Here is a 27,100-nt window from a genome sequence, read left to right on the forward strand (position 1 = left end):
CCAGAAGTAGAAATCAAATAGATTGAAATTAAAATTGAATTAACAAATGCAACACCAATAGTTAGCCAACTTGGAAGACATCCAAGGACATCTTACTTACAGTCGACACTGAGCTTAGCAGTCGATTGTCCTCCCGTTGTCATTACAGAATATTCTGCACTGTCAGCCTTCGTTGCTCCTTCTATGACCAAAATATGTTTTTTGCCTTCAACTTTAATTCGGTATCTTGATTTTGGACCAGGGATAATCTCCTCACCATTCTTAAACCTGAGTTAAAATAGATTGTAAATAGATTTTTTTAAAAAAGAGTTTTATAAAGCTTTTATAAAACTCTTTTTTAGGAGATGGACATTTTTGGTCTTGGTTTTGTGTTTTGGGTTTTTTGTTTTTGTTTTTGTTTTTTTTTTTTTGCTATATCCTGGGATCTAAGAACTATTTGTTGAATTAAAGAATGTATGGATCGGGGCACCTGGGTGGCTCAGTGAGTTAAAGCCTCTGCCTATGGCTCAGGTCATGATCTCAGGGTCCTGGGATCGAGTCCCCCATAGGGTTCTCTGCTCAGCAGGGAGCCTGCTTCCTCCTCTCTCTCTGCCTGCCTCTCTGGCTACTTGTGATCTGTCTGTCAAATAAGTAAATAAATAAATAAAAATCTTAAAAAAAATAAAAGAAGTAAAGAATGTATAGATCATCATATCAAATGGATTAATAATGTAACAAGTACTGTCTGAAAAATTACATTAGAAGAATGTAGGTCCCTTCTTCCCATTCAAGATCAATCCAATGAAGATGCTAAGAGTGGATTTTACCTCTTGACCCACACCAATAAGAATAGCATCATTTAATATATTTTAAAGTTAGCTATGATTCTAGATTAGAATAAACATTCTACTCTTTGCCAGATACACGCTGTGTAATTTACTATACTTCTTAATAAACGATTTCATTTTAGGATTCTGAAACTCTTAGCTTTAATTTTGAGGTTACTCAATTAGAACTTGAGAAAACATTCCCTATCCAGACAAAAGAAATGCTTTTATTCTTTAAAGTGATCGGTGATTCTTAGTCTAAAATATTTTCCTGTAGTACTGTAACAATAAGGTAACTGTGAATTAAATGAAAAATATGTATGTAAGTATATTTTTTCATGTAAGTTTCCAGCATGCCATAGTGAGAGTACGCAAGGTATAGAAGTTAGGAACATCTACCAGATTGAGAGTCTACCAGACCCCCGGCAACTGTAAATCACCCATTTCTCAGTCAGTGCCTACTTCCCTACATTATCAATCTAGATTTCCGGATTGCTTTCCAGCTTCATAGGTGAAAAAACCCCCAAGTATCTTCACAGTTTTAGTTACCACTTCTATGAACACAAATGAGATTGCGATTCTTTTCATATGTGTAAAAGCCATTTCCTGTTCTCCAATCCATGAAGGCATTTTTTTCAATCTATTAAAAATGGACAGACCTCTCAGGAAGGCTATTTACCATTTCACATTGGCATCATCTTCAGATACCTCACATTCTAATTCCACTGTTTCCCCACAGTAAGCATTCGTATCTTCCAGCTGTTTGGTGACCATAATTGGAGGCTCTAGTGTGAAAAAAGGGGGAATCAGAATCATTAAATGTTCAAAACCTGCTCATGACCACAGATTTGTTCACAAATTAAAGACCAACAGTAAGAAAGTATCATCCACCATAGGGCTATGGTTAGATGGTGGTAGATAGTTGGTGGGGTTTTTTTTAAAAGCTTTTTTGGCGAAATAGCTGGTAACCCTGAGTAGGTTTTCTTAATTTCCTCAAATCCAAACAATTATTGTTCTGGAAAACAGGCAAAACATGTATCAAATATCCTTCTTTTGGCAAATGACTAACCATGTGGTAGGAATTTCTGATGAAGGAGAATCTATAACAGCATGATTCTTTGATTCTGGTTCTAGATGGACGATAGAGATTGCAGAGCTGTCTGTATTGAGAGGGTTCGTGGACTCCCTCAGGCTCTTTCACAAAGTTTAAGTCAATGATAATCTTCAGCACCCTCCATGTCAAACATTGATATCCTTTTATTAATGAAGCTGGTTTCAAGTGAAATCTACTTGTGATCAGCTGAATGTGTGAAATGAGGACTATCTAGTCGAGTTTGCTGGGTTTTAGAAACTATATCCAGAATAATTATCTACCGCTTGCTTGAGTCAAAAGCATAAGGCATTTGGACTCATTTTCTCCCCTCAGCTTTTCTAGTCTTCAACAAACTTGACGATTAATTAGGATAACAAGATAATAATAATTATTATTAATTGATAACTGCCAGTGTAGAGGAGCTTCCACGCAGAGTCAATCTAACACCCAGGCTAACCCATTTCTAGAGGTACTATGACCTCTGCTCTGGAGCTCAAGAGCTCACCTTGTCATGCTCATTTTAATTACTACCCCTGGGAGGAAGAGTGCAGAGGCTGTTCAAGACTACAGTAGGAGATTTCATTTTACCTCTTACAAAGAGCTCGGTGGAACATTTCTCATCACCAGCTGTCACATAGTACTCTGAATCATCAGTCAGTGCACAGTTATTGATAAACATGATTCTTTCACATCCTTTATGTTCAAAGATGTATCTGTGTTAAATAGGAGGGAGAGAACAGTTTGTGAACTTGATTTTATTCTTTGCTTAATTACCAGCAAATCTGGCTTATAATTCAGTAATGTTTGAAAGTCAGGGATATAATTTTGATTTGTAATTTATGTAGCACATCCTACATAGTTAATAGAAAACATGAAGCCAATTGTTATCTTTCTAATGCATAATGTAATACATATGCATATTTACATATAATATATAATTTCTGTATTTTTATAGAAGGTTTTCATTTCATCTATAAATTAGTACTCATATATTTGTTATTTAATTTTTTTAACCCATTGTTGGAAAATGGGGTTGGCTGAGGTTGTCAGGGAGATTTAGAATCCTATACACTTTTTTCAAGGACCAGTTCTTTTACTTTATAGGTAGATAGGGACTCAGTCTTACTCATTGATTCATTGGTTCCACTCATTGCCTAGTGCAGTGTCACAACAGATTTTGTTAGGTGAATAAGTGATTATGTGGTTTTAGCAATACTATGAACTTAATCACTAACATAGGCGGTAATTTTACATAATGTGATGGTCTTTTAAATGAGCTTAAGAACTAGTGTTATCATATCATAGTAAGCACCTACTGAAAAAGGACTTGAGCATTTGGAAACAAAAAACTAAAAGCCAGGAATATCACAAAATTTAATTGTCTGTGACCAGATTATGGGTAAGTATATTAGGGCATTATAGCAGACTAACAAGTTCTCACTTGGAAAATTCTCAAATTGAACACTTTAAGAATAAAGCATTACACAACATTTTCTAGATAAAGATAACTGATTAAAATTGTGTTTTTGGTAAATTCAAGCCACTTTCAAGAGATTTTTTATCAGACTATGGGGTGCCTGGGTGGCTCAGTGGGTTAGGCCTCTGCATTCGGCTCAGGTCATGATCCCAGGGGCCTGGGATCGAGTCCCGAGTTGGGCTCTCTGCTCAGCAGGGAGCCTGCTTCTCCTCATCTCTCTCTCTGTCTGTCTCTCTGCCTATTTGTGATCTCTCTCTCTGTCAAATAAATAAATAAAATTAAAAAAAAGAGAGAGATTTTTATCAGACTAAACATTATCATCACAAAGTCACTCTGTAGGCATGGCCCCATTAAGAAACTGGAAACCACCTAAATGTATTCCAGAAGTGACAGATTTTCAGGATTAAAGTCTTTTGTAAATGTACATGTGACTTCTGTTAACTTAAAAAAATATACTGGAGTTGAAAAGCTCTCAGGCTGAGAAGGATCTCTGTAAAGTAGTTTCATAATAGACTAGCGATACCATCAGACATCAGGGATTAGTTTGTTTCCTTCATTGGAGAGAGGGCCAAAAAATAAAATACAGTCTTTAGATGCTCTTCTGGAAAACCAAAAGTTCTCTAATTGTAGGTGTTATTTCCAGTTGTTATATCAAATATGTATTTCAAAATTTTATTTTAAAAATTGGGAGAAATTTGACAATGCTCTTGACATTATATTTGACAATAATCATATATAACGTGTATTGGCACATCTGGAACTGGAATCACTCAAAAATAGTTTGTATGGAATTAAAACAAAAACCAAGGTTTTATTTATATATCATGGTAATTTTAATGGTTCCAAAATATATGAAAAGTTTTTACTCTCCCTCCTTGCATTAAAAAGGTATAATAAAATGTTTTTATTCCCAGAAAATTGAGTCAGACTACTATTAGATTTATATAGCTATCACTGATTATTTTCAAAGCCCACTTACTTTGTACTGGGTCGAATTTCTTGACCATTTTTATACCATTTCACCTCCAACTTTGGGTCTGCCAGTTCCACAACAAACCTTACTCTGCCTCCTTTATCAATTTGATAGGCAGGATCAAGAATTTTTGCAAAAGCTGGTAGAGAGAAAAAGCAAAACTATGTCAGTATGGGCATATATATGCTGTGAACTTAGTCGATGTGTGCCTAAGAACCTAAAACTAAATGAAAAATTGAGACTTGAAGTAGAAAAAAATTAGGAATCTTCCAAATTATCTGATATATTTTAGAATTCTGTGTTGATTTATATATGACAAGATGGTCTAAAAATTTGAAGAGAGTCCACATGTTTTTGAAAGAAACATAAGAATTATTGAAGAGCAAAGAAACTGAGGGCTGCTGGGGGGGAGGTGGGTGGGGGGATGGTGTAACTGGGCGATGGGCATTAATGATGTGATGAGCACTGTGTGTTACATGCAACTGATGAAGTACTGAACTCTACATCTGAAACGAATGTTGGCCAATAGAATTTAAATTTAAAAATTGGAAAAAAGAAAAGGAAAAAATAATTACTGAAGAATCTTTAAAAGTGATTGTCCTAATTCTTCAGGAAATTATAAAGCATCATTTGAAACTAAACTTGAAGAGCATGCCTGTTCTTCTAGCAAGATTACTATCAGGATCATTGGCATTATATTTGTACTCCCTGTATATGATAGTTTTTTTAATCACAGAGTTTATGAGATAAACTCAATGACTCCTAAGATTAAATCGAATGCCTTTGACTAATTGAAATAGTAGGCTTATCAAAGTTTTCGTACTGTGGAAACTTGCCCAAATAATGACACATTTAAAACACTCCTTATATAAAAATGGTTAGGAACTTGGGATCAGAACACTCTAAATGACAAAGAACATGGTAGTTTTTAAAAAAAAATCTTTGAAAGGTCCTAAGCAGTTGTTAACTTCTTTGCTTGACTTAATCATTTTCCCCTGATTTTAATATAATACTCATTTAGACAGTTTGGAAGATACACACAAGTGTGGAATGCCTCATGAAATTTTTATGCTTGCATTTCCATCATTCCAACTTTGTTATACTACTGCTTAAATCAGCTTATCTCCTCATACCTTAACATAATAAACATTAGCTTTAAAAAAGTTATCGATCATTTACCTCAAGACATCAATTGAGAGCTAAGTGATAAGAATTAGATGGGCCAGTGTGAGGAAAAGAGATGTCAGCGTGGCATTCACATCTTTGTGACCGTACCATCTCAGACACCTCTTAAGAATAAAACTTCAAAAAGTTTTGAAGCTTTGAAATAGTGGGAATGGCTGAGTTATGTAAACAAGCAAAAACAAAACTCTTTTGTATTTCTTTGGGTCTAATTGTTCAACCAGTTTACAGGGAGGTTTAGAAACAAAGGGCAGATTTTTAAACAGAGGTGGATAAATTAAATAGAAAAATTCTATTTGGACACCCAGCCCAGGTTGGGCGCCTAAATAAATAAATTCTATTTGGATCTTAACAAACAATAAACAATAATAGGACAGATATGTTACCTTTTTGTGCCACAAAACGGATAACTGACAAGGACCAAGTACAGGAAATTTTGAAGAGCTTAAGATCAATTTAGAATGTCTTTCTTTTTCTTTTTTTATTTAAATCGCAACATTTGAAAGTTTTTAAAGAGATATTTAAAACCACAACAAAACGCAGTCATTTCAGATCTTTATGCAGAGGAGCATAGCTGTTTTACAAAATAATCTGATTTCTGCATTTGGAGTGAGAAATGAATTCCCCACTCCCCGGTAAACGAGTAGAAGAATACGATGGTAAAACAAAGGAACATAGAACCAACTCTACCTAAGTAAGAATCGAGAATTTGACAGGGAGGGAGATGTGGAGGCTGAAGAAAGGGGCCACTAAGAAATCCCCAGTGACAGCGAACGTACTTGATGTTCCATTACGTGTTGTCTGTGGGACTTGTAAAGTAAATCTCCATTACCTTAAACTTCCGCTAGCTCTCGGCTACCGTCCTAGCGACTGATGATGTGCAGAGCGGGGAGCTACTTCGCCCGAAGTCACAGGTAACGAAGAGAAGAGTAACGACTGCGAAGGCCACCCCACCCGTGCCCACCCCAAACCCAGCCAGAGACCGGAAGGTCCGCGGCGTGGAGGCGGCGGTCCCCGCAGCCACACCCCCGAGAGGGCTCACCTGCGCTCTTCTTCTCCACCCTGCGCATGCGCTTGAGCCTCTTGAGCATGCCACGCAGGTCGGTGATCCCGTACTGGAAGGCGATCTTCTCATACTCGTTGGGGTTCGCGTTCTTCAGCAGCTCCCACACGTCTACCTCGGGTTCTTCCTCCTGCTGCTTCACCTCCCTACCCGGGGAAAACCATTCCCTAGTTTAGTAGCCGCCCACCGGCCCTTAAGGACAATGAAGGAAGGTCGGAGTATGGTACCCATTTCTCGGTTCAGGGTTAAACCCCCCACCCCCTTTTTTAAAGCCTGAGCACGTAGAGCCCGCAGTCTCAAGGAAGCTTTCAGGCAGTTAAAGATTAGATGTATGCGCTTATATTAGCACCCTCGTTTTCCTGGTTAAAAACAGAATATTAGGAAGAGAGAAAGAAAATATTCTGAATAGGTTTTTATTTATTTTCACTTGAAAGTGTAAGGAGAAGGTGAGATTTTGAGGAATTTAAGATCAGTTGTCACCTAGGATATGGGTACTGAAGTAATTTCGAAAAGTGGATCGAGAATGAGAAGATTTAAACATTGGTTTATGAAAGAAAAATGATCTCTTTCTACCTTCATTATTGTACACATTTTAGCTATATATGAAGACAGTATAAATAAGTATTTAAAATCCTAGGAATTTGCAAATAGTTTTCCTATCATATTAGTAAATGTGCACACTAATCATATTTTGCAAAAAAAATATTTGAAACTGCCAGAAGGGTTTGTTTTGTTTTAAATATGATTTTTGTGGCTATATTGACTTTTTAACAAAATTTTTTCTAACTTGGCAGGGAAAAAGGAAAATGAAGCAAAAATTCTCTCATATTTAATCTTAAAGTACTGGCTTGAACTTTTTTGAAAGCAGGTTGAGTATGAATTATAAAAATATAAATGTTAAACTGTAAAGCAAATGGCTAGGTTCCAATGAACAAAGGGAAGGTAACTTGTTAGTGTAATTATCAAAATTATGACCCAAATTTTTATCACTGACTAAAGAATATACAGAGAATATAAAGAACATACATGAGTAAGAAAATATAAGATTTAAAATACACTTGTCTGCCGTTATTTTAAAACCAACTAAATGAAAGAAAAACTCAAGAATAAACACTCTTTAGGGAAAGGGCCCTAGTGTAAATGCAAAATGTAAATTAAATTGATTTCCTTTGCTGGCTAAATAGTCCTGATTTTTTTTTTTTTTAAATTTAAGATTTAGTTGACTGTTTCTATCAGGTTAATTTGGAGATACTACAGTGAGTACTTATTGTGAATAATACTGGTTTGGATATAGTTTTCCAGGAAAACTGGTCAACAGATCTTAAACATCAGTGTGAAAACAGATTCATGCTATCAGGTTAGCAAATGATGGGTTACATATGTTTGCATTGTCACACTAATTACACCTGTTTCTGCATTTTTTTTTTAAGGAAATACCAGATTGTAATTGTAGGGAAGGGGAGGAGAATGTAAATATTAAGAGAGAATTTAAAGTAGAGTTAGGCAAGGATGACTTTTGAATATCTAATTTACATTGTCATGTAAGTCTTTTTTGCCCAGTGGAGGATGATGCTGAGGCAAATCTCCTGGAAAAAATGGAAGGAAGTGAGAGGGCATTGGTCCATCGGTAACCTTTATGAGAAGGACTAGGCAACATCATTAGGAAAATGTAATTCTTAAAAAACTAAAGATACGGAGCACCTGGATGTCTCAGGTAGACATGGACATGACTCAGTAGAGCATGGAACTCTTAATCTCAGGATCATGAGTTTGAGCCCCACACTGGGTGTGGAGCCCATTTATAAATAAATAAATAAATAAATAAATAATCTTTTAATACTCAAGAAACAAGTATTATCTTCATATGTCAATGAAATCATAATTACACCCTCTATTAACACAGGTAAATTGAAAAGCTTAAGAAAATTGTCCTGAAGTTGGAATATCGATAATAACTTGCCAAATCTAATAGGTCAAGTGCCTGAAAGCAGTCTAAATTTTAAATAAATCCTTTAAATATTTTGTAGGAAGTTTTGGAGAATTCTAATTAAAATGTGTCTGTATGTATCTATATATTGTCTCTATAGATGTTTCTTTGACCACTTTATTAATGCTCTATTTTTATCATAGTCCAGCCTATAGTCCCCAAACTATAAAACTATGCCATATTACATTGTGTTAAATTTGTATTTCAACCAAGAATTAAGTATAATTTCAGCCATCCTCCTAACACTGGTGACAGGATTCAAAGATACCAAACTAGATCAAAATAGATAGGAAGCAGCACAGGTCAAACACTGAGGCATACCTAGGTCCATGAGGTGAATATTTATATAAGAGAAGCCAATATAAAGATCATCATTTTCAGTGTGATTTCATAAGTCAGTTTTGTTGACAGATTCATAAAACTGATCATCCTCACAATTTTTTTTCATGAAAACACCAAAATATACCTCACTCTACCATGTTCTTAATCTTATCAAACTTGGTATACACATACCAGTGACTTCTTGCCTATTCCTTCTTTTTCTATCCATTACTTAATTCAATTCCAAATTGCAAGAAATATTCATTATTTTTTACTAGAAAATGAGGTTACCTTAACTCATCCAAACATATCTTTACTTACCATGGTGGCTGCACATGGCCCTATCTGCATGGTTATCTTAAATTACAGTAGGAAGAAAAACTCAAATTCCATAGGCACCACTGATGCCTTTTCAAGCATTGGGATAGACCTATATAACATTTGCAGTACTTACATCTACATCAAAATTTCTCTAACTTAATGGTCCTAGTAAAGTACAAAGCAATTATACACATTTTATATAGAATAAAAATTTCAAATATATATGTATTTGACATATATATATATACACACACACGTGTGTGTTTATACATATATAAAATCTCATAACAAGATACTGCCGAATAGATTTAATCTGATTTAGTTCATGTCTATTTGAAATACTATGGCTTTGTTCAGGTCAGGGAGATCTTTTGTTACAGACAGATGATGGTTGTAAAGATATTTAATCTGGTAGGGACTTTGCCACACACTCTTGGAGGAGTAGAAATGGTGTCATTACCACAATGAAAACACATGCAATCACAAATCAGTAGGAAAACACAATGATTTCCAAAGTTATATTGGTAGATTAGTATATCATATTAAATGAGTATAGTCTTTTGCTAACAACAATTTAATTATGAGTCAAAATCATAATTAGGGGATGTAAAGAAAATGAGAACTGGAGACCTATTGGCTGCCCACTTTTTTTTTTTTTTTTTGCTCATTTGTTTTCTTTATTCATTTTGATATGCATTAGATTTCTTTTACTCTGCACACTACTGCAGTAGTTTGGTCTTTTTTCTTTTGTTTTTCCTTCTTAATCAGAGCATGGGGTTTAATAATTGATTGTGTCACATCTTGATTGATTCATGTGTGTGTGTGCATGCTTGTGCCTGTGTGTAGTATGTCTTTTTGTGAATATAGGCTCTTCAAGGGAAAAGGTCACATTTTGGTGGGAGTGAATATTTGACATGTGCTATGAGCCAGCCTCTTCCATAATTGATCAACTAGTCACATAATTACACATAAATCACATAACTGATTTAACTAGATTTTGTACTCCACATTTATAGATGTGGAAATAGTCTCAGAGAGGACATGTAATTTGGCCAAAGTCATGCAGTTAGTAATTAGGAGAGTTGAGACCCACATCCATGTTTTTATCGCTACCTTTTTCTTCCCACAAATGCGTATCCAACCCTTTCTGTGTGCCAGACACTGGAAGGCACTGGCACACACAAGGCACAAAGAAAGCATTTAGCGTTTTCCTGACTGAGTAAATGATAGCAGGAGGAAAAAAAAATGTTCTCTTCTCAAATTCTCAATTTTTATTATAAACTGAATCACCCAACTTCCAAGGCATATTCAGAGTGGTATTTCTTATGTGGAGTCACAGGAAATGAGCTGACTTAGAGGGAAACTTGGATTTAGGTCCTTGCCCTGTTTCTAAAGCGCTGTGTGACTGAGGGTAAGTCACCTGACATCTCTGGTCTTTGGTTTCTCAACTGTAGAATGAGGAAGGGTAAGGTTCAAGGTTCACGGAGAGCCACTTATACTATTGCTTTAAATAAATTTGGGGAATTAATAAATATTATTTAGACTAATGATTATTTGAAGTATCTAAAGAGGGAAAGATGTATTTTATATGCCAAGGTCTCTTGATTGGCTAATATTCATTGGTAATTAATAAATTGCACCTGTTAATATTTCTGTTTTCAACTGAATTTTTCATTCACAGGGACTTGGATAAAGCCATCCAACTAAACTGAGAATGATTAAGCCGTCCAAACTGAGATGGATAAAGCCATCCAACTAAACTAAATAGAGTCCAGTTTATTACAATTTGTGATTTGTTGTGAAGCATATATACTTAGGTTTCTTTAGTAACTATAGAAAGCACTAAAAGTAATAAAAAGTGAACCTGAAAAGCTAAATGAAAACGAATATCAATATCATATATTATTAATTTAGAATCATAGTTTTATTATTTATGCACAAATTTCATATTTAAATAAAATCCTAGCAAAAATCAAGTTCTTTTTGTTGCCCTATAGTAAATATCTGGATATGCATAGCTTTACATATAACACATATATATGATTATATGCATATATGGGCAGAAATCCTGTGAGATGATTATGTACTGAATATCCACCATTAAATCTATAAATTTTATTGTAAGAGAACAATGTTAAGGGAGTGTGAATGATAATACTAAATATTTATTTCCATTTTACTCCTGTATTTTATCTCTTCTAAAATGCATATCTTTTGACATTTTAAACATCTTAAATAAGGATGTATCTTATAATCAATAGTGTGTCATAATAAACTCTTTGGGGCAATTTTTTCATTGCTTAGTAATTTATGAAATACAGGTATATATTCAAATGAATTGTGTCTTAGATTTGATGGAATACAGTTAATTATAAATACTGTTTTAAAGTAGATCTGAGATGTATATATATATACATATATGTATATATATATATTTTATGTGCGTGCACACACACATACATATACCTGCAGAGACTTTTACCAAAATTGTGAAATTGATTTTTTGGTAAAATATCAAAGGCAGGGGAATAGAGGTTTTATTTATTTGATCATGACAAGGAATCATGATGGAAATGAGAGAAATCATCAAAGAAATCAGAGACTTCTAGGTATTTAGGTCTTCTGCTTCAGTTTTCAGATCTCCTCATCCCCAACTAAGAAAGATTTTAAAAAGATTTAAAAAGAAGGTTAAAAAGCATCAGCTGAAATCTTTAGCAGATTAGTATGCACTGATTTCTCTGTCTCTTTCTTAGTTGACTCTGTGTTATATTCCATAAGCGAAACACATTTTAGGAAATGAGAAATTCTTTGAAAAACATCCACTTTAAACTTGACTTCTCTGAGTGGGTGTCTAAAAGATTTCCAGGCCACAACGCCTCACTCCATCGCTGGGTTCTCACCTACGTTTCAGGAGACCACTAAAGTCAAGTTCCCCTGCATCCTCTTGACCTTCTCCACTGTCATTAACAAAAGAAAAGCAAATCTGGGTTTAATACGAAGACATATACACACAGTTTCCCCCAAACACTCTACATATAACGTATATGCCATTTCGTACCAGCACACAAGTCATGGGACTAAATCAACACAAACTCTTTCTTTTCACACAAGTGACATTTTAAGTTTTGGAGTATGTACTTGTGGAAAAGTAAACACGAGAAGCTTGTGTTACTCTACGATTTCAGAAGACATATTTTTGAAGATTGCTTTTATGAAACTGCTTGGATTTGTGTTAAAGCAGAGTAACACAAATGCGCTTAAGCCAAGCAACACAAAGTACTTTGTTTTTCCAAGTTGGGGTTTTTAGAAATATACCTATGTAAAAAGCAAAGGACTTTTGCTGACCTCTGTTATTTGGGTCAGAGATTGGCTTGGAGGACGAAGTATACCAATGTCAAATATATAAGTACAAAGCTTATATTCAAAGGTAACTTCTTTGTGTCCATCAATAGTTGAATCAGATAATGTGATACCAACAAAACATAAATGGAGCTAGTGCAGAGCTTTTCACGAGATGCATTCCTTTCTGTTTTAAAGGGATATCATTGTAAGCTTTTCACTCTCTTGTTAATATTTATACCTTTTAAAATGTATTTTTCAAAAATTTGTTTTTGAATTATTGATGAACCCTTTACTAGGAGTGCTTTCCTACTGAGAAATGCATCTTAAATTAGGCATGCATTGACCTTCATGATTTCATATAAACTCTAAATAGAAGCTATGGAGCTGACATTTAAATGGCACTACGTATTTACTTACATGTTTAATTTTTTAATGAAGATTTTGTTTCCTGCTCTTTAACAAATGTTAGTTATGGTTTCTAAGAAAAGAGTCTGTGGGTTTAAAAACAGTGTGTATAACACGTAAGTTATAAGAATTAAAGTCAAGTAATGTGTTTTCAAAATTTATTTAATAGTAGTTATTTAGAGCTTTTGAAATAAACCCATTTCTATTCTCTTAAACCACAAAACTTAGTAGACTACATCCCCTTCTCTTAGAATATGCTCATACATGGGATGAAGATACTTTTGGACCCTTTGCATTTGTTGAACATGGGGTGAAGGAAAGTAATAGGAATTAAGGTTATGACTTAAAAAAATACCCATTGATTGATCAGGTAATATTAAATATATTTTTAAGCAATTAAAATTTTCATTTGTTCATAATTTAGGAGAGAAATATGCCTTTTATTAACACACTAAATCATTGCTTTATAATAGTTTGGGATGACTTTCCTTACTCAACAAAACTAAGTAGATTCAGTCTTCAGAACAACAAAATATCTGCTCTCATTGATGAACTCATAGTATAGAAAAATTAAGTGCAGAGAGTAAAATAATGTCAGGAAGGGGCTAGTTACATTTCTAATAGCCTGGAACTTTTTTTTTTTTTTCATTTTTCTTCCTTGTCCCCACCCACCCCTAATTTTTCAGCGTTGGCAACTGCAAAATAAACCAAACAGGTATCTATATTTTATCTTTCTACAGTGTTCTTTGTTCTGTCAGACTCCGTGGTCTTTCGTTTAGCAATCCAGAGTAACACAAATGCTAACTTCAGTAAGTAGCTACTTAATTGCAGTTTTCTGGACACATGACTAAATAGCTCCATAAGTAATTTCTAGATGAAAAACAATATAAATGAAAGTTTTCTGACATTACTTAACTGATGCTTTATTATTATATACCTTTCTTGGCCATCTGGTTGAAAATCATGCAATTAAGGAAGAAGCCACATGTGAAGACATAAGAGTATGTTTTTATAAGGCAACTGTGAAACCTGGAAAAATGGGAGCTTCACTATGACGAGAATATTCTAAAAAATGATCAGTTTTTACATTAAACCTATGGCTTTTCTAGAACACTGACCTTTGGGTACACAGTATGTTTGACTACAGCGAAGAGATGCTCTCTCTGGAATACAGAATGTGGAGGAAGGGAATGTGTGCTTTGAAAACCCTCCACTTGCTCATTATACAGAAGCTACCTAAATTCCCCTTTTGAAGTTACCTTCTCTTGAAAGCAGATCTGATGTCAATGTTTGGAGTAGTCCCGGTAGATTCTTTGAAAGGAAAGAAAACAATAAAATAAATACCCATTAAGTAGGCAATTTTGTGCTCAGTTCCTTTCCAAGCTGTGGGGATTCTTCAGATGGAAGGAACACCAGGTGAAGGGGGCGTGGGGGTGGCTCTCCTCCTGGATGGCTGAGCCACTGAGGTCTCATACCTCATCCTCCTTCACACAGAATCAATGTGGGGACTGCAGGAATTACCAGATCCAGTCATTCCACCTGCCTTCCCACTAGAATCACCTGAAGAACTTAAAAAAAAAAAAAAATCAGCTTCTTGATCTCCTTGTTGGAGATTTTGATTCACTAGATCAGGGATGGGCACCAAGAAATCAATATTCTTCAAAAGTCCTTCAGGTGATTCTCAGAAATGCCAGGTTGAAAAGGCATCACTCAGCACCAGATTCCCACTCAATACCGAAATCTCTACAGCACCTCCATGATCACCTAGGCTTTATTTCAGATTTCTTGAGATGGGCCTCTCACACCTTTGTCAGGCTATTTACAGAGCTTTAAATAGAAAGCTCATGCTAAAGTGAAGACAAAAAATTCACTTCCTCCTAATTCCTACCTTGAGATTCTAATTTGTCTGAAACACTTTTGTGTGATAGCACTTCCCCTATTTATGCGTTGTCTAGGCCTGGCCTCCCTCACACTACATTCAGGTGACTAGGATGTTGTTTCTGAGTTCTTCATCCTCCTGGGTACCATACTCTATAAGAGAGCCAGGCAGATGTGTGGTGACCATGGCCAAAGACATTACTCCAAATGTGGAGCAACTAACATGTTGCAGAGAGTAGTGTTATTTCCTAAACCTAGGTCCTATACCACTTATATTAGCCCAGTATTAAATCATACCAGCTTTGTTTCTTGTAGCTTTATCACATTTTGGATTCGCCTTAAGTTTATGATCTTTGCTGCCAAGTCAACGTTCTCTTTGTTTACTTATCGAAGTGGTTTTATTCACCCCAATCTACATGTACACCTTTACATTTATTTCTGTTAAACTCACTCTGGACAGTATACAGCACATATGGATGGATAACTTCCCCATCTGACATTAGTTCTTATAAGAGAAATCCTCCCTTCCACCCAGATATCCTGACATCCTTGTACGATATAAAATTTTCCCCAAACTTAGGTGGGAACAAGTGGACCCAATGAAACAGGCATGTTCAGTAGAAGAAAAAATGGGCTCCAGCCCTTATCTGGGAGATTGAAGGAGTATAGGTAGCATGAAGAAGATATACTTAGCAGTGAAATCCCTGAAATTCCACTTTAAAATTGCTTCATAACAATTTAACTCAGCAGGCTTCCTGAGGCTACCATAATCAGAAACACACACAGTTTGAAAGAAAACTTTATTTTCAAAATCTCATAATATTAAATGACTTTCTTCTCTCCTATTCCCTCACACACCATGAAAAAAACCCACAGCTATCCAGATAAGAAGACTATCTTACCGTGTACTTCAAGATCGAATGTGCAGCTGTCAAACTTATCCTTATAGCTGACCTCACACCTGTAGTTTCCTGCATAGTTCTCTTTGGCCTTGATGATCTGCATCTCGAATGTGTATATCTGCAGGGAAATGCATCAGGCATATTTCAGACCCACCGTGTCAACAGAAAGAAGCTATCACATTTTGATGATTTACGAAATTCCTCAGCATTGGCTTAAAGCTGTGTCTGTATCTGGGCATTCCAGCCCAGCGCTCTCAACACAGGATGGGTCAGTGTGATTCCCAGCCCCAGGGCACAACAGGGCAACCATGCTTGAGTGCAGACACCAGGAATGATAACTCTAGAGAAATTCTCTGGAACTGAAATTTCTCAAAGCTGAACTTGAAAATGACCTTCTCTCCACACGGAAGGAACGACTTAGCCAAGCCCCTGTGCCAGGAGTTAAGAGCCATACCCGAGTTTGCCTTTCGAAGGTTTCCTTCAGCTGGAGGTGCTTCCCAGCTTTGCTGGCCAGGTCCATCCATTTCCCTTTGAACCATTTGATGGTGGGTTTTCTAAGAAGATCTTCAGCCTTGACTTTAGCTATAAAGGTGATATTTCCACCTAGAAAAAGCACAAGTGATTCAGACTGTGGCTTAAAAATTGCTATTTGTTTTGGGAAGGAGTTATAGAGGATTGCACTGTAGAGACTATGATGTGACTGGTGCCCCTGCAGTTGTGCCCTGAATTTTTTACACATGCTCTAGGAGTCCTTAGAATACTCCAACTTGTTCTGTTTTTGAGGTTTAGGAGAAAGAAAAGGAGAAATGGGTTAATCCGTGGGAATAGTTTCTGCTTAGCTTTATCATATATACATGAAATAAAAATAGAAAGCCTTATAAATGTATGGCCTTTTTTCTATTCTTCTTATTAGGTATGATGATGGGAAGTCTGGACTTACATGACCAACTATGACTAAATGAAACTAATATTTTTTAAATCAACCTGCCTATCTGTTTGTATTGACTGATGGACCCTAAGGTCATCAAAACTCTAGCCCAGCACTTTGGCATCTTCCAGAAACACAAGGGAACAAATATTCCCATATACCTGCAGTATGCTTCTGTATTATAGATCTGAAAGAAGTAATTTTAGAATATAGTCAGTTTTGTGCTCATTTGTTGTGATCACAATATATTCCTTATAAAAATTTATTTTGCAGGGTACCTGGGTGGCTCAGTTGGGTAAGCATCTGCCTTTGGCTCAGGTCATGATCCCAGGGTCTGGGGATCAAGCCCCACATCAGGCTCCCTGCTCAGTGGGGAACCTGCTTCTCCTCCCTCTGCTGCTCCCTCTGCTTGTGCTCTCTCTCTCTCTCTCTCTCTCTCTATCAGATAAATAAATAAATATTATTTCACCAAAATTCCTGAACCCCCAAATCCTCTCTAGCTTACCATACTGTTTTTTTCCATCATGGCACTTGGCTTTTGTGATTACCTGTAATTCTTGTTGTATGTTCCTCCCATTATGACTGTGAGTTCTGAATGTTCACATGTTATACTCAGTGCTCAGCACAGTGCCTAAAACAGGTGGTGTAATCAATATTTTTTGAATGAATCTCTCCAAAGTTGAGCCCCCTGTCCCACTAGTTTCCTCTGAGATACTACACCCTATCATACAATGTGTATGCAGATTTGTAATCATCTTATGGAAGGAGCATGTCATAATGGCAGAAAACACTGGCTCAGAGCTTTAAGGTATGCCGGTTGCTGTTCATTGTACTTCACAAGTAGTACTCCCATTTTACAGATGAGGTGATTGATTTGAACCCAATCTGGCTCCAGGGTCCAGGCACTCAACTACTATGAAATGATAGCTGTCACTCTTCTTTTCAGGCTATAAAAAGCAGGATTTAGTATATAAATACAAAGGAATAGTATTCATCCATAAAAAGGAATGAGGTACCAATTCATGCTACAGCTTTAAGGAACCTTGAAAACATTATGCTAAGGGAAAGGAGCTGGACGCCAAATGTCGTATATTGTGTGGTTCCATTTATACTAAATATACAGAATAGGCGAATCCATAGACACAAAGCAGATTAGTGGTTGGGAGGGAGGAGAGAGGGAGGAAGAATAGGGAGTAATGGCTTGGTGGGGTACATGGTTTCTGTTGGGGATGATGAAACTATTTGGGAACTAGAGGTGGCGGTTGTACAACACTGATAACCACCGGTCATTTGTTCACTTTAAAGGTAAAGTGCATGCAATGTGAATTTCACTTCCATTTAAAGAGAAAAGCAAGACTTCATGCTTGGCGCTCACCAACTTTCACTGATCCTGTCTGAGGCTTTTCCACGAACAGAGTGGACATCTGGGAATTGGCATTCTGCTTGTCTTGTTCCTCCCCAGCAGGTGATTCACCTAGAGACCATTCTAATGAGCAGAAAGGAAGAAAAGGATCATTTCAGGACCAAGTTCTTCTCAGGCAGACTTACCTGGGTTTCTTGTTCTTGACAACGCTGAGGCTTTTCTTTGTCTAATAAACCTGGATAAATATAACATCATTCTCTCCATCCCTCTCCCCTGCAGCCATCGGGAGAGAGTGACAGATTCTCATTCTTACAGGGATAAGTCTTTCATGAGAGGGTAAAGAACATTTTGTATTCCTAGAAATAGTAAAACTTTTCAGGTACATTGTTACTCTGTGTTTGTTGGCAGCCATGGTTTGTTTCTCCATTCTGTCTGTCTCCTAACAGATAGACAAGGTGGGAAGTATACTGTGTATTGAGGCAGTACCACGTCATATTAGGTGAATGACTACAGTGTGCCACACCCATATAACAGAACTGGAAAAAACTAAAGGGATAGGTCAGTTTGCTAGTCAACTGGGAAAGATCAAGCAGCCAAACCTGGCCTGGTATTCCTAGATTCCTTGCTGCTATAGGATTAGATAATTCCATTAGGGTTGTATAGATGAGACCATAGTTGGACGATTAAGTAAGGGATCATGACCAGCAGGCACAAATTTCAAGAATACTAGAAGCAAGAGAAGCAGAAAAAGAAAAAAAAAATCAATTCTTTGAGGCTTTCCCATGAAGACCGAGAAGCTGAAAGTGAAGTTTATTTTCATTTTCTAGGTTGCACTCCAGGTGCTTAGCTGGTGTGAATCAGCAGTCCACTCCAGTGAGGAGGGCAGGGGAGAGAACTGAAGACATTCCCTCTGTCTCCACGAGCTAAATGTAGAGAAGTTCAGTTTCAGCCACTTAGTAACTGGGGGAAAAAAAATGCATGGGTGCCAACTCTGTTAATGTTTCTTGAAAAGAAGGAAGAATATTTAGTTATTTTAGTTTTCATGTATCGATCATGCTATTCATGGAGATTATCATGAAGTGATGTCAACTTTCACAATGAAGTTATGCAATGTAGTCACATGATTATGTAGGGGGGTGGGGTGGGGTATGTGTATGTCTGTGAAATTCATAGTAATAATGAATTGTGGCCACTCATATTTGTAATATGAGGGCAGGAACTTGTTTTTTTTTTTCCCTTTTTTATACCTACAAGTACCTACAAAAGTGTCTGGTCCATGAGGCCCACAGTAGAATTGTAGTATGTCCTCAGAATGAATTTGTTGAATGAATTATAGTGATTGCTGACACGGTGCATATGGAGGCTTTTATAAAATGTAATAAAGTTCTATGGAAATGTGAATTATTCTCTAACTTAAGCAGATCCCCCAAATGAAGATTTTCAGTTTCTTCATCTCTGTGCATTTGCTAAATGTTAAAAATGTCAGCTATAATGACCACAAATCTGTGGTATATGTGGTTAAGTTACTGTATTTGTGTGTGTGTCATGCAAAATTAATTATTTCTCAATAAATTAGTTTTCTTGTAAGAGGGTACATAATGAAAAATTGCTAAAAAAAAAAAAAAGCTACAAACTGAATAAAACAAAGATTAGAATCAAAACCGCTTCAAGAGATGAGGTCATTAGTGACTATATTAGCATGGCGTCCGGACGCCTTACTCCAGGCGAGTGCTCACCTGAATCTTTTCTTTCCAGGGCCCGACTACCCAAACCTGAAAGGAAAGCGTGATTTGGATGATACAAGGGCAAGAAGTGAAAATGGAGAGCTGACTTCAACCTTCTTGGATTCCCCCAAACCCTGTCTCTCCTCATGATGGGGAGAAAGAACTAGAGTCAGCTTGGGTTGAAAATCAGTAGACCTTCAACTATGAAAGCATCTATAAAAAGTGTGTGTCTTATTTAAGAAACAATAATAAAATAAAATAACGCAAATATCTAAAGAACAGAGGATAAGGGCATACAGCTGGAAATAGATCAAACATTTTGTCCCTAAAATTTATATCCAAGATTTACTAATCTTATTTATTTGACAAAGAAATTCTCCTTTTGTTTAAAAAAAAATAGGGGTGCCTGGATGGCTCAGTGGGTTAAGCCTCTGCCTTCGGCTCAGGTCATGATCTCCGAGTTCTGGGATCAAGCCCCACATCGGGCTCTCTGCTCAGCAGGGAGCCTACTTCCCCTTCTCTCTCTGCCTGCCTCTCTCCCTACTTGTGATCTCTGTGTGTGTGTCAAATAAATAAATAAAATCTTTAAAAAATATATAAAAGATCACCATTAAAACCAAAGTATCCCTCCTGGGCTGACAGGGGAAAAACGTCGTGCCCCTGTTCTACACACTGTCTCATCAAGGTTCTCTGCCTTTTCTTTTTCTTTACTGTCAATTAACAATAATTATAATGTGGGGTAAGATGTTGGAATTGTCCTAACCTGGAGGCAGGGCGCTAGGTGGGGAGGCTTCCTCTTCATCTGAAACAAGAAATAGGAATAAAAAGTCAAGAAGAAAAGGATTTTGTCCTGAGTATCCTGCAAAAAGAGAAAGCTGAAAAAGAAGAAAAGAAAACACAAAATGCTTTAAACTGATGAGTAAGCTTCAGAAGACTCCGTACCTAAAAGATTAAACTCAATATTTCAGATCAAAAAGAAAAATAAGTAAGTAAGTGGATGAGAGAATAGAGAAATCCTCTGAAAGTGTAGATTGAGAAATGAAACTCTGTGCAAATATTTCATGTGATTGTACATTAGGAAAAAAAATTAATGTTAAAAACCAAACCTTAACAAAGTCAACAATAGAGGTGTTTTCAAGTTCTTATTTTGTAACCTGAAGTCAATGTCAGACGTAATTCATATGCCATAGTCATTTGGACATAGACATAAAAAAGCATAAATGAATGAGAACTTAGTCTCTTCTGCCCCTGAAAAACTTGTGATTAATTCCTTTTTTATATTTAGGAGACAAAAGGCAAAAGTGACTACATTAACTAAGATAAATAAATTTGTCACACTTTCTAAATTTACCAATATTAATTTTAGGAAATTTGAGGGCATTTTCCCATGATTATATGAATGTTGGTATGCTGTATATGTTTTTAATCCTTATGAAAGCACGTTTGTAAAATTAAAAATATGCCTTATATTATTTATATACAGAGGTACTGAATATTCTCCATTTCTAAAATGTCTGAATTTCGAAGTGTCTTTACAATTTTAGATGTTTAAATAGGCATTTGGTGTTATCTGAATCTCTGCCTTTGCTTTCCCAAAGCATAAACATTAATGTTAGGGTAAATAGTAATAATCTTTGTACTTAAAACACTAGAATAGTTGTGAATTTCAAAGCACAAACCTATATGATTATATAAAATAGGATACAGGACACATGCACCCAGCTGTTAATTTTAAAGTGCTTTAAAAAATTCCCAACAAGAGATAAAATAGCACATTTTTATATAATCTATTAGAATAGTTACTACAAAGATTATTTAATAGCCTGAAATTCTTTTCTAAAACTGCCAACCAGCAATATGTATTATTACTTTTTAACAAAATAATGAATGTAATACGTAAGAAACTTAATGTCATTATCTTTGAAATGGAGGAGATTCGCTGAACACTGTGCGATTTAGGATTCTCCAGAGGAAACTTTCTGGGCTCAAAGAAGCTTGAAAAATGCTAAACTAAATGAAGTTAAATGCATGTATTTTACTGGATTGTATGAATGTGCACTTCCTGAAGGGTATCACAGACTTCTGTGTGCTAATGGGCACTGACATTTAGGGATAGAGATAAAAAAAAGATCCAGCAGTTAGCCTTTCCCAAACTTCATTCATTTTTTCAATACTTTTCTCCTGAAACATCTGTTAATATTCCACAAAATCATGCATTTGGGGAAATATAGCTATGTCTGAGCTATTCCAAAACACCGTTAAATAATCACAATTCTGCATAACTAAAATAAAGTATCTTGAGATTTTTCTATATTATTAGCTATGCATTTAATTCAGTATTTGAATTTTATTCTTGCAACCTAATCAGAGACTCTTATTTACTGAAATATGTAAAGAAACTTGATTTTAGGAATGCCTGTGTGGCTCAGTCGGTTAAGCGGTTGCCTTCGGCTCAGGTCTGGATCCCAGGGTCCTGGGATCAAATGCTACATCGGGCTCCTTGCTTGGCAGGAAGCCTGCTTCTCTCTCTCTCCCTCTGCTCTGCCACTTTGCCTGCTTAAGCTCTCTCTCTCTCCCTGTCAAATAAATAAATAAAATCTTAAAAAAAAAAAGGATCTTGATTTTAAAGCCCTGTCAAAATTCTTGAAAATAAAGTTTTAAACCTCAAACAAATCCTAGAAAGGAGCATCTTTGCTATATGTAAAGTAGAAGCTAGAACCATTTTGATCAAATGATCGCTTCATTTTAGGCATTTTTATGGTTGCGTGTTTGCTTTGTGCACTGTGCATGGTGAATTGAATTAATTGTCTAGAATTCAAAATGAGAAAAGAGTATTAGTATACCTTCATAAAACTAAAATGAAAGGAGAATCCACTTTTTAAGTAAACATCTGATAGGTGAGTAGTTTCAAAGTCCACTAAATGATAGAGGGGAGTGGGCAAGGAATGAGCTAGTTGGGTGATAGGCTTTAAGGAGAGCATTTATTGTGATGGGCACTGGGTGTTAGATGGAAGTGATGAATCACTAGATCCTACTCTTGAAACCAATATTACCCTATATGTTAACTAACTAGAATTTAAATAAGAACTCAAAGCAAACCTAAAACCTTCGGGGGGGGGCATGTCCAATTATTTTAGACTATTACTGTATTTTAGACCATTACAGTGTTTTAAGGTATCAGGAAATGATACTCTGGATGATCCAACATTACTTCCGAACACCAGTTACTTCTCAATTGACGATTCATCATACATACATGTTCAAATTTACTGAAGTGCTAGAAAATATAATAGACCAGGGGCAAAGTTTTTGATTCCCTTTCAAAAGTAGCTTTGGTCCTGGCATCCCATTAGATTGGAAATGTAGTTAAGATGTTGGATCCTGACTTTAAACTCTTGAGAAGTTGCCTGCTTGAATTTGGTTGAATTGGATAAGAATGAAAGGTCTAATTGTTCCCATTTACTGTGAGAAAACAGGTTCTACTGTTAGCAGAGAAACCGAATATCCAACTTTTCTGGGTTGTGCCTAATTAAACAACACATATGTGAAAGGCTTAGCATCATACAAAGAATATTTTCAAACAACACAAAACAAAAAATACAATATGTAAGTTATATTTTCTTTTTTTCTGTTTACAAGTGACTACCATAATGATGAAAGACATCTGTTCTTGGATCCTTAGGGTATAGCATATCTAAAGACCAGAGACCATAGCAGCAGACTCTCTCCCCTAGTTCATGGAAGGAAATTTACCGAAGCAAAATTTCACTTGTCTTTAAGTCATGGGAAAATAGCATTTGTAAAACCATCAAAATGATTCTTGAAATAACTGAAGTTCCCAGAGAAGAAGGCCTGGAAAGCAGAGAAGAAACTCGGCCTCATATTACAAGCCTGGGATTTGAAGGCGGCACACATGAAATCTGGAATGCAGGGTGAGAACTGAAGAGAGAGTAGAATATATAGATTCTTATGCTTCTACATACTTTGCCATAAAATAACTTCTACTTGTGGTTGATTTAAGTTGCCTTTCTAAATTAATTTTTAAGTCATGCAAACTTGGGACAATTGATGAGATCTTTGCAAAGACCAAAAAGCACATAAAATTAAAATATGTGGCTCTCAACAAACCTCACTTAAATGCCGATATAATACCTTGTTTGATTGTGACTAAGTTCAGAATCCTCAAGTGGAGAAATCAGTTGTGGAAAACGTTGGCTCCCGTGACAAAAATAACAAGACCGCAACAACAACCATGTGTGGAAGGCAGTAGCATCAACAGCTAACATGAATTCATCATGTTTGGAGGCATTGGATAAATTTATCATAGTTTCATAATAAAAAGGCACATGCCTTCACATCTTGATGCTTCTAAAATCAGAATACATATATTTGATGAGTTTTTTCCTCCTCCAAATCTATTAAATCTATGTTGCAACTTATAATGGTTGTGTCCCAGAATTGAAAAATGTGGTAATATTAGCTTCTAACAAAGACCATTACAAAAAATTAATGTAATTAGAAAGCATAGAGAAAGTCCATTAGATGGTTGGTTGTCTGACACCTAAAGGTAAAATTAGACACAAAAAAATGTAGCATTGAGTAAAAAGCACCAGAATAATGTTATTGCAGAAAAGGGATCTAAATGAAGAAAAAGAAGTTTAATCATTCTTTTAAGAATTTTCATATCAGTTAAGAGAAAACTGGGTGGAACTTGGTCTGATTCACTTCCTCATCTGCCAACCACATTCACACCAAATGAAAGATTCTTCATCTCAAGTTACATGAGATCTTTAATATGCACAAGGTTCATTCACGATAGTTTATGTGGTAATATTAATGTGAGTGCCTGGAAAAAGAAAACACATCTTTATTTACTTGCAGTGATTACAGAACCAAATATTTTTCTGGAAGAAAAATAAAAAGAGGCAGTAAATATCCCAGTTGGGCTTACTGAAATATGGACAGACTATAAACTATTAAGATGCAAAAACCAAAAAATCGTTTTTAAATGTCAGAAGTTATGTATGGAAATGAATATTGCTCTTTAAAGTAGTGTTTGATTCTATGCTCTGACACATCTGGAGCTACTTTCAAGACCTGTTTTGAACCTCCCTTAGGGCCAATTGTTAAGGTAGAGAAGAGACCCAATCTCACTACCCTGTGTTCACATGTACCAAGGCTGGCTGATCTAAAGATGTATGATCCTACTTGATCACCCACATTATTCTTTACACATGGCTCTCCGTGACAATTGCCTCTTCTAAAACTGTCCTCTGCTGACGGTTGCTCTCCTCTCCAAAGCTCCCTAAAGTTGGCTCCAGACCTGCAGGACCCAGCAGCCAGACCCGTGCCTGGCACAGAGCCAACACTTAGTGAAAACTTGCTGAATAAGAGGACATTGGGATAAAAGACAGATCTTTGGTCCCCCTGAGCGTATAGAAAGTACTTCATTGATTTGCCACCTGTATTATTCTGGATGAATTCTAAGCCATGGTAGCATTGTTTTTATGAGGACATTGCTTCCCAGTATGATTACTCTAAATGGGATTTGTGCATCTAATTTCTGGTATTGTTGTTTGATTACACACATTTCTATATTGTCATCTCTTTTGTTTCAATTCCAGGAGAAAGTTGGCAGTACTAGGGAGCAGGATAGCTGGATGGACAACTCCAGAGGCAAGCGAGCAAATTAACAAACACATATTAAAACTTCTTCCTGGGAAATCAGCTATTTCCCAGATAGAGACCCTTAGTAAATGTGAAATATTTGGCAAATCTAACTACAAACACTACTTATAAGATTGATTTAGGAACCAAACAACGTTCTGCAGCTATGAAAACAACAACAACAACAAAAAAACCTTTTCAGAACATTTCCAGATTGTTGTAGAAAAATTCAGGCAATCTGAGAAAAATATTAAGGCTACATTGTTGTGAATGATGTTCTTACTGGTAATAGTTTTGGAGCTATTAACTGAATATACTTCAATTAACTCAACAGAGGACGAATTAAAGTCCTGAAAATGTACTAATAACCAGGAGTGACCATTTTCAATAGTTTTAAGTGAGTTGGCCTTACAGTAAAAATCATCCATCTGTTCTGACACAGTGCACAACCCCAGTGTCTCCTCCTTAATCTCATCGACTAAAAGTATGCATGCGATATTCATACTCCTATCCAGCAAACATGGCAAAAGGGAATACAAATCTCTGGAGATGACCACTGTCCATATCATCAACAGCTAAGCCCTCCTGGAAACTCAGTTGTTCATTCTACAAGTATTTACTAGGAGATTGCCACATGCCGCTCTCTGCCAAACACTGGGAGAAATGAGCTAAGGGGACCAAAGAGGTGTTAAGACATGGTGCCTGACTGTCAGAAAACTTCCAACCTGTTAGGGAAAGGAGTGAACCACTAATACGTGATTAAGTGGAGAAAAGAGTGATTTAGCAACAGAGGCGAAAGGTCCAAGAGAAATCAGGAGGAGGAAGGGCAGATGAAAGTGAGCTAAGACAGTCAGATGGAAGCTGCACAGAGGAGTGGAGCCTGAATTGACTGGTTAAAGAACAATGGGATGGGCTGAGGGCTGGGGGAGGGTAAAGGGTAGGAAGAGACACTCTGGTCAATGCAGAAGAACATGTCCCGTTGCCCCTGTCAGTCTTGCTATGCTCATGCAAGCCTTCTTTCTCAGCCAGGGAAATACATATAGTCAGGATTGTGTCTGCCTTTTACTTAAGCATTTCCTTTGAAATTTCCCTGTCCTTGATGAAAGTGAGTAATAGTTGAAGAGGATTGTGTATTAAGAAATAACTTCCAGGGGCGCCTGGGTGGCTCAGTGGGTTAAGCCGCTGCCTTCGGCTCAGGTCATGATCTCAGGGTCCTGGGATCGAGTCCCGCATCGGGCTCTCTGCTCGGCAGGGAGCCTGCTTCTCTCTCTCTCTCTCTCTCTCTCTCTGCCTGCCTCTCCATCTACTTGTGATTTCTCTCTGTCAAATAAATAAATAAAATCTTAAAAAAAAAAAAAGAAATAACTTCCAACCACCTACTTTTCTTTATTTAGGGGTGTCACTTTGTATCATAAACTGATTTGCTTCCTAATCTTGTAGAGCAAATGTAATCATGGCAGTTTATGTGGTTAGGCACGTGACTTCATGTGGCCATGGCCTTGCTTAACTTCTGCAAATGTCGGAAAAAGTAAGGCTAATTACAGGATTCCTTAGTCATCTGTCTTTGCTCTTTTATCATACTGTGTTCTGCATATAGTAATGAGCTTTTATTGTACATTGACTGGTTGATTTTAACCATATTCTCATGTAAGCATGTGAATATAATAT

General features: G+C 36.4%; 1 protein-coding gene across 4 annotated transcripts in view; it reads right to left on the reverse strand.

The window, feature by feature from the left end:
• MYBPC1 (myosin binding protein C1) overlaps positions 1-27,100 on the reverse strand; it is a gene marked incomplete at its 3' end in the record, with an annotated part of 88,014 nt that overhangs the window by 39,255 nt on the left and 21,659 nt on the right. For 2 of the 4 annotated variants that reach the window (XM_082739122.1, XM_082739123.1), the window contains exons 4-14: positions 20,529-20,567; positions 18,054-18,164; positions 16,205-16,353; positions 15,751-15,868; positions 14,230-14,281; positions 12,124-12,180; positions 6,574-6,740; positions 4,356-4,488; positions 2,488-2,612; positions 1,486-1,591; positions 101-267 (exon numbers count right to left, since the gene is read on the reverse strand). In XM_082739122.1, coding sequence (XP_082595248.1) covers positions 101-267; positions 1,486-1,591; positions 2,488-2,612; positions 4,356-4,488; positions 6,574-6,740; positions 12,124-12,180; positions 14,230-14,281; positions 15,751-15,868; positions 16,205-16,353; positions 18,054-18,164; positions 20,529-20,567 — 1,224 coding nt within the window. The remainder of the gene's footprint in view (positions 1-100; positions 268-1,485; positions 1,592-2,487; positions 2,613-4,355; positions 4,489-6,573; positions 6,741-12,123; positions 12,181-14,229; positions 14,282-15,750; positions 15,869-16,204; positions 16,354-18,053; positions 18,165-20,528; positions 20,568-27,100) is intronic. The other 2 variants (XM_082739125.1, XM_082739124.1) reach the window with 2 other exon arrangements.

The sequence above is a fragment of the Mustela nivalis genome (assembly GCF_964662115.1).
Source record: "Mustela nivalis genome assembly, chromosome: 7".
NCBI lineage: Eukaryota > Metazoa > Chordata > Mammalia > Carnivora > Mustelidae > Mustela > Mustela nivalis.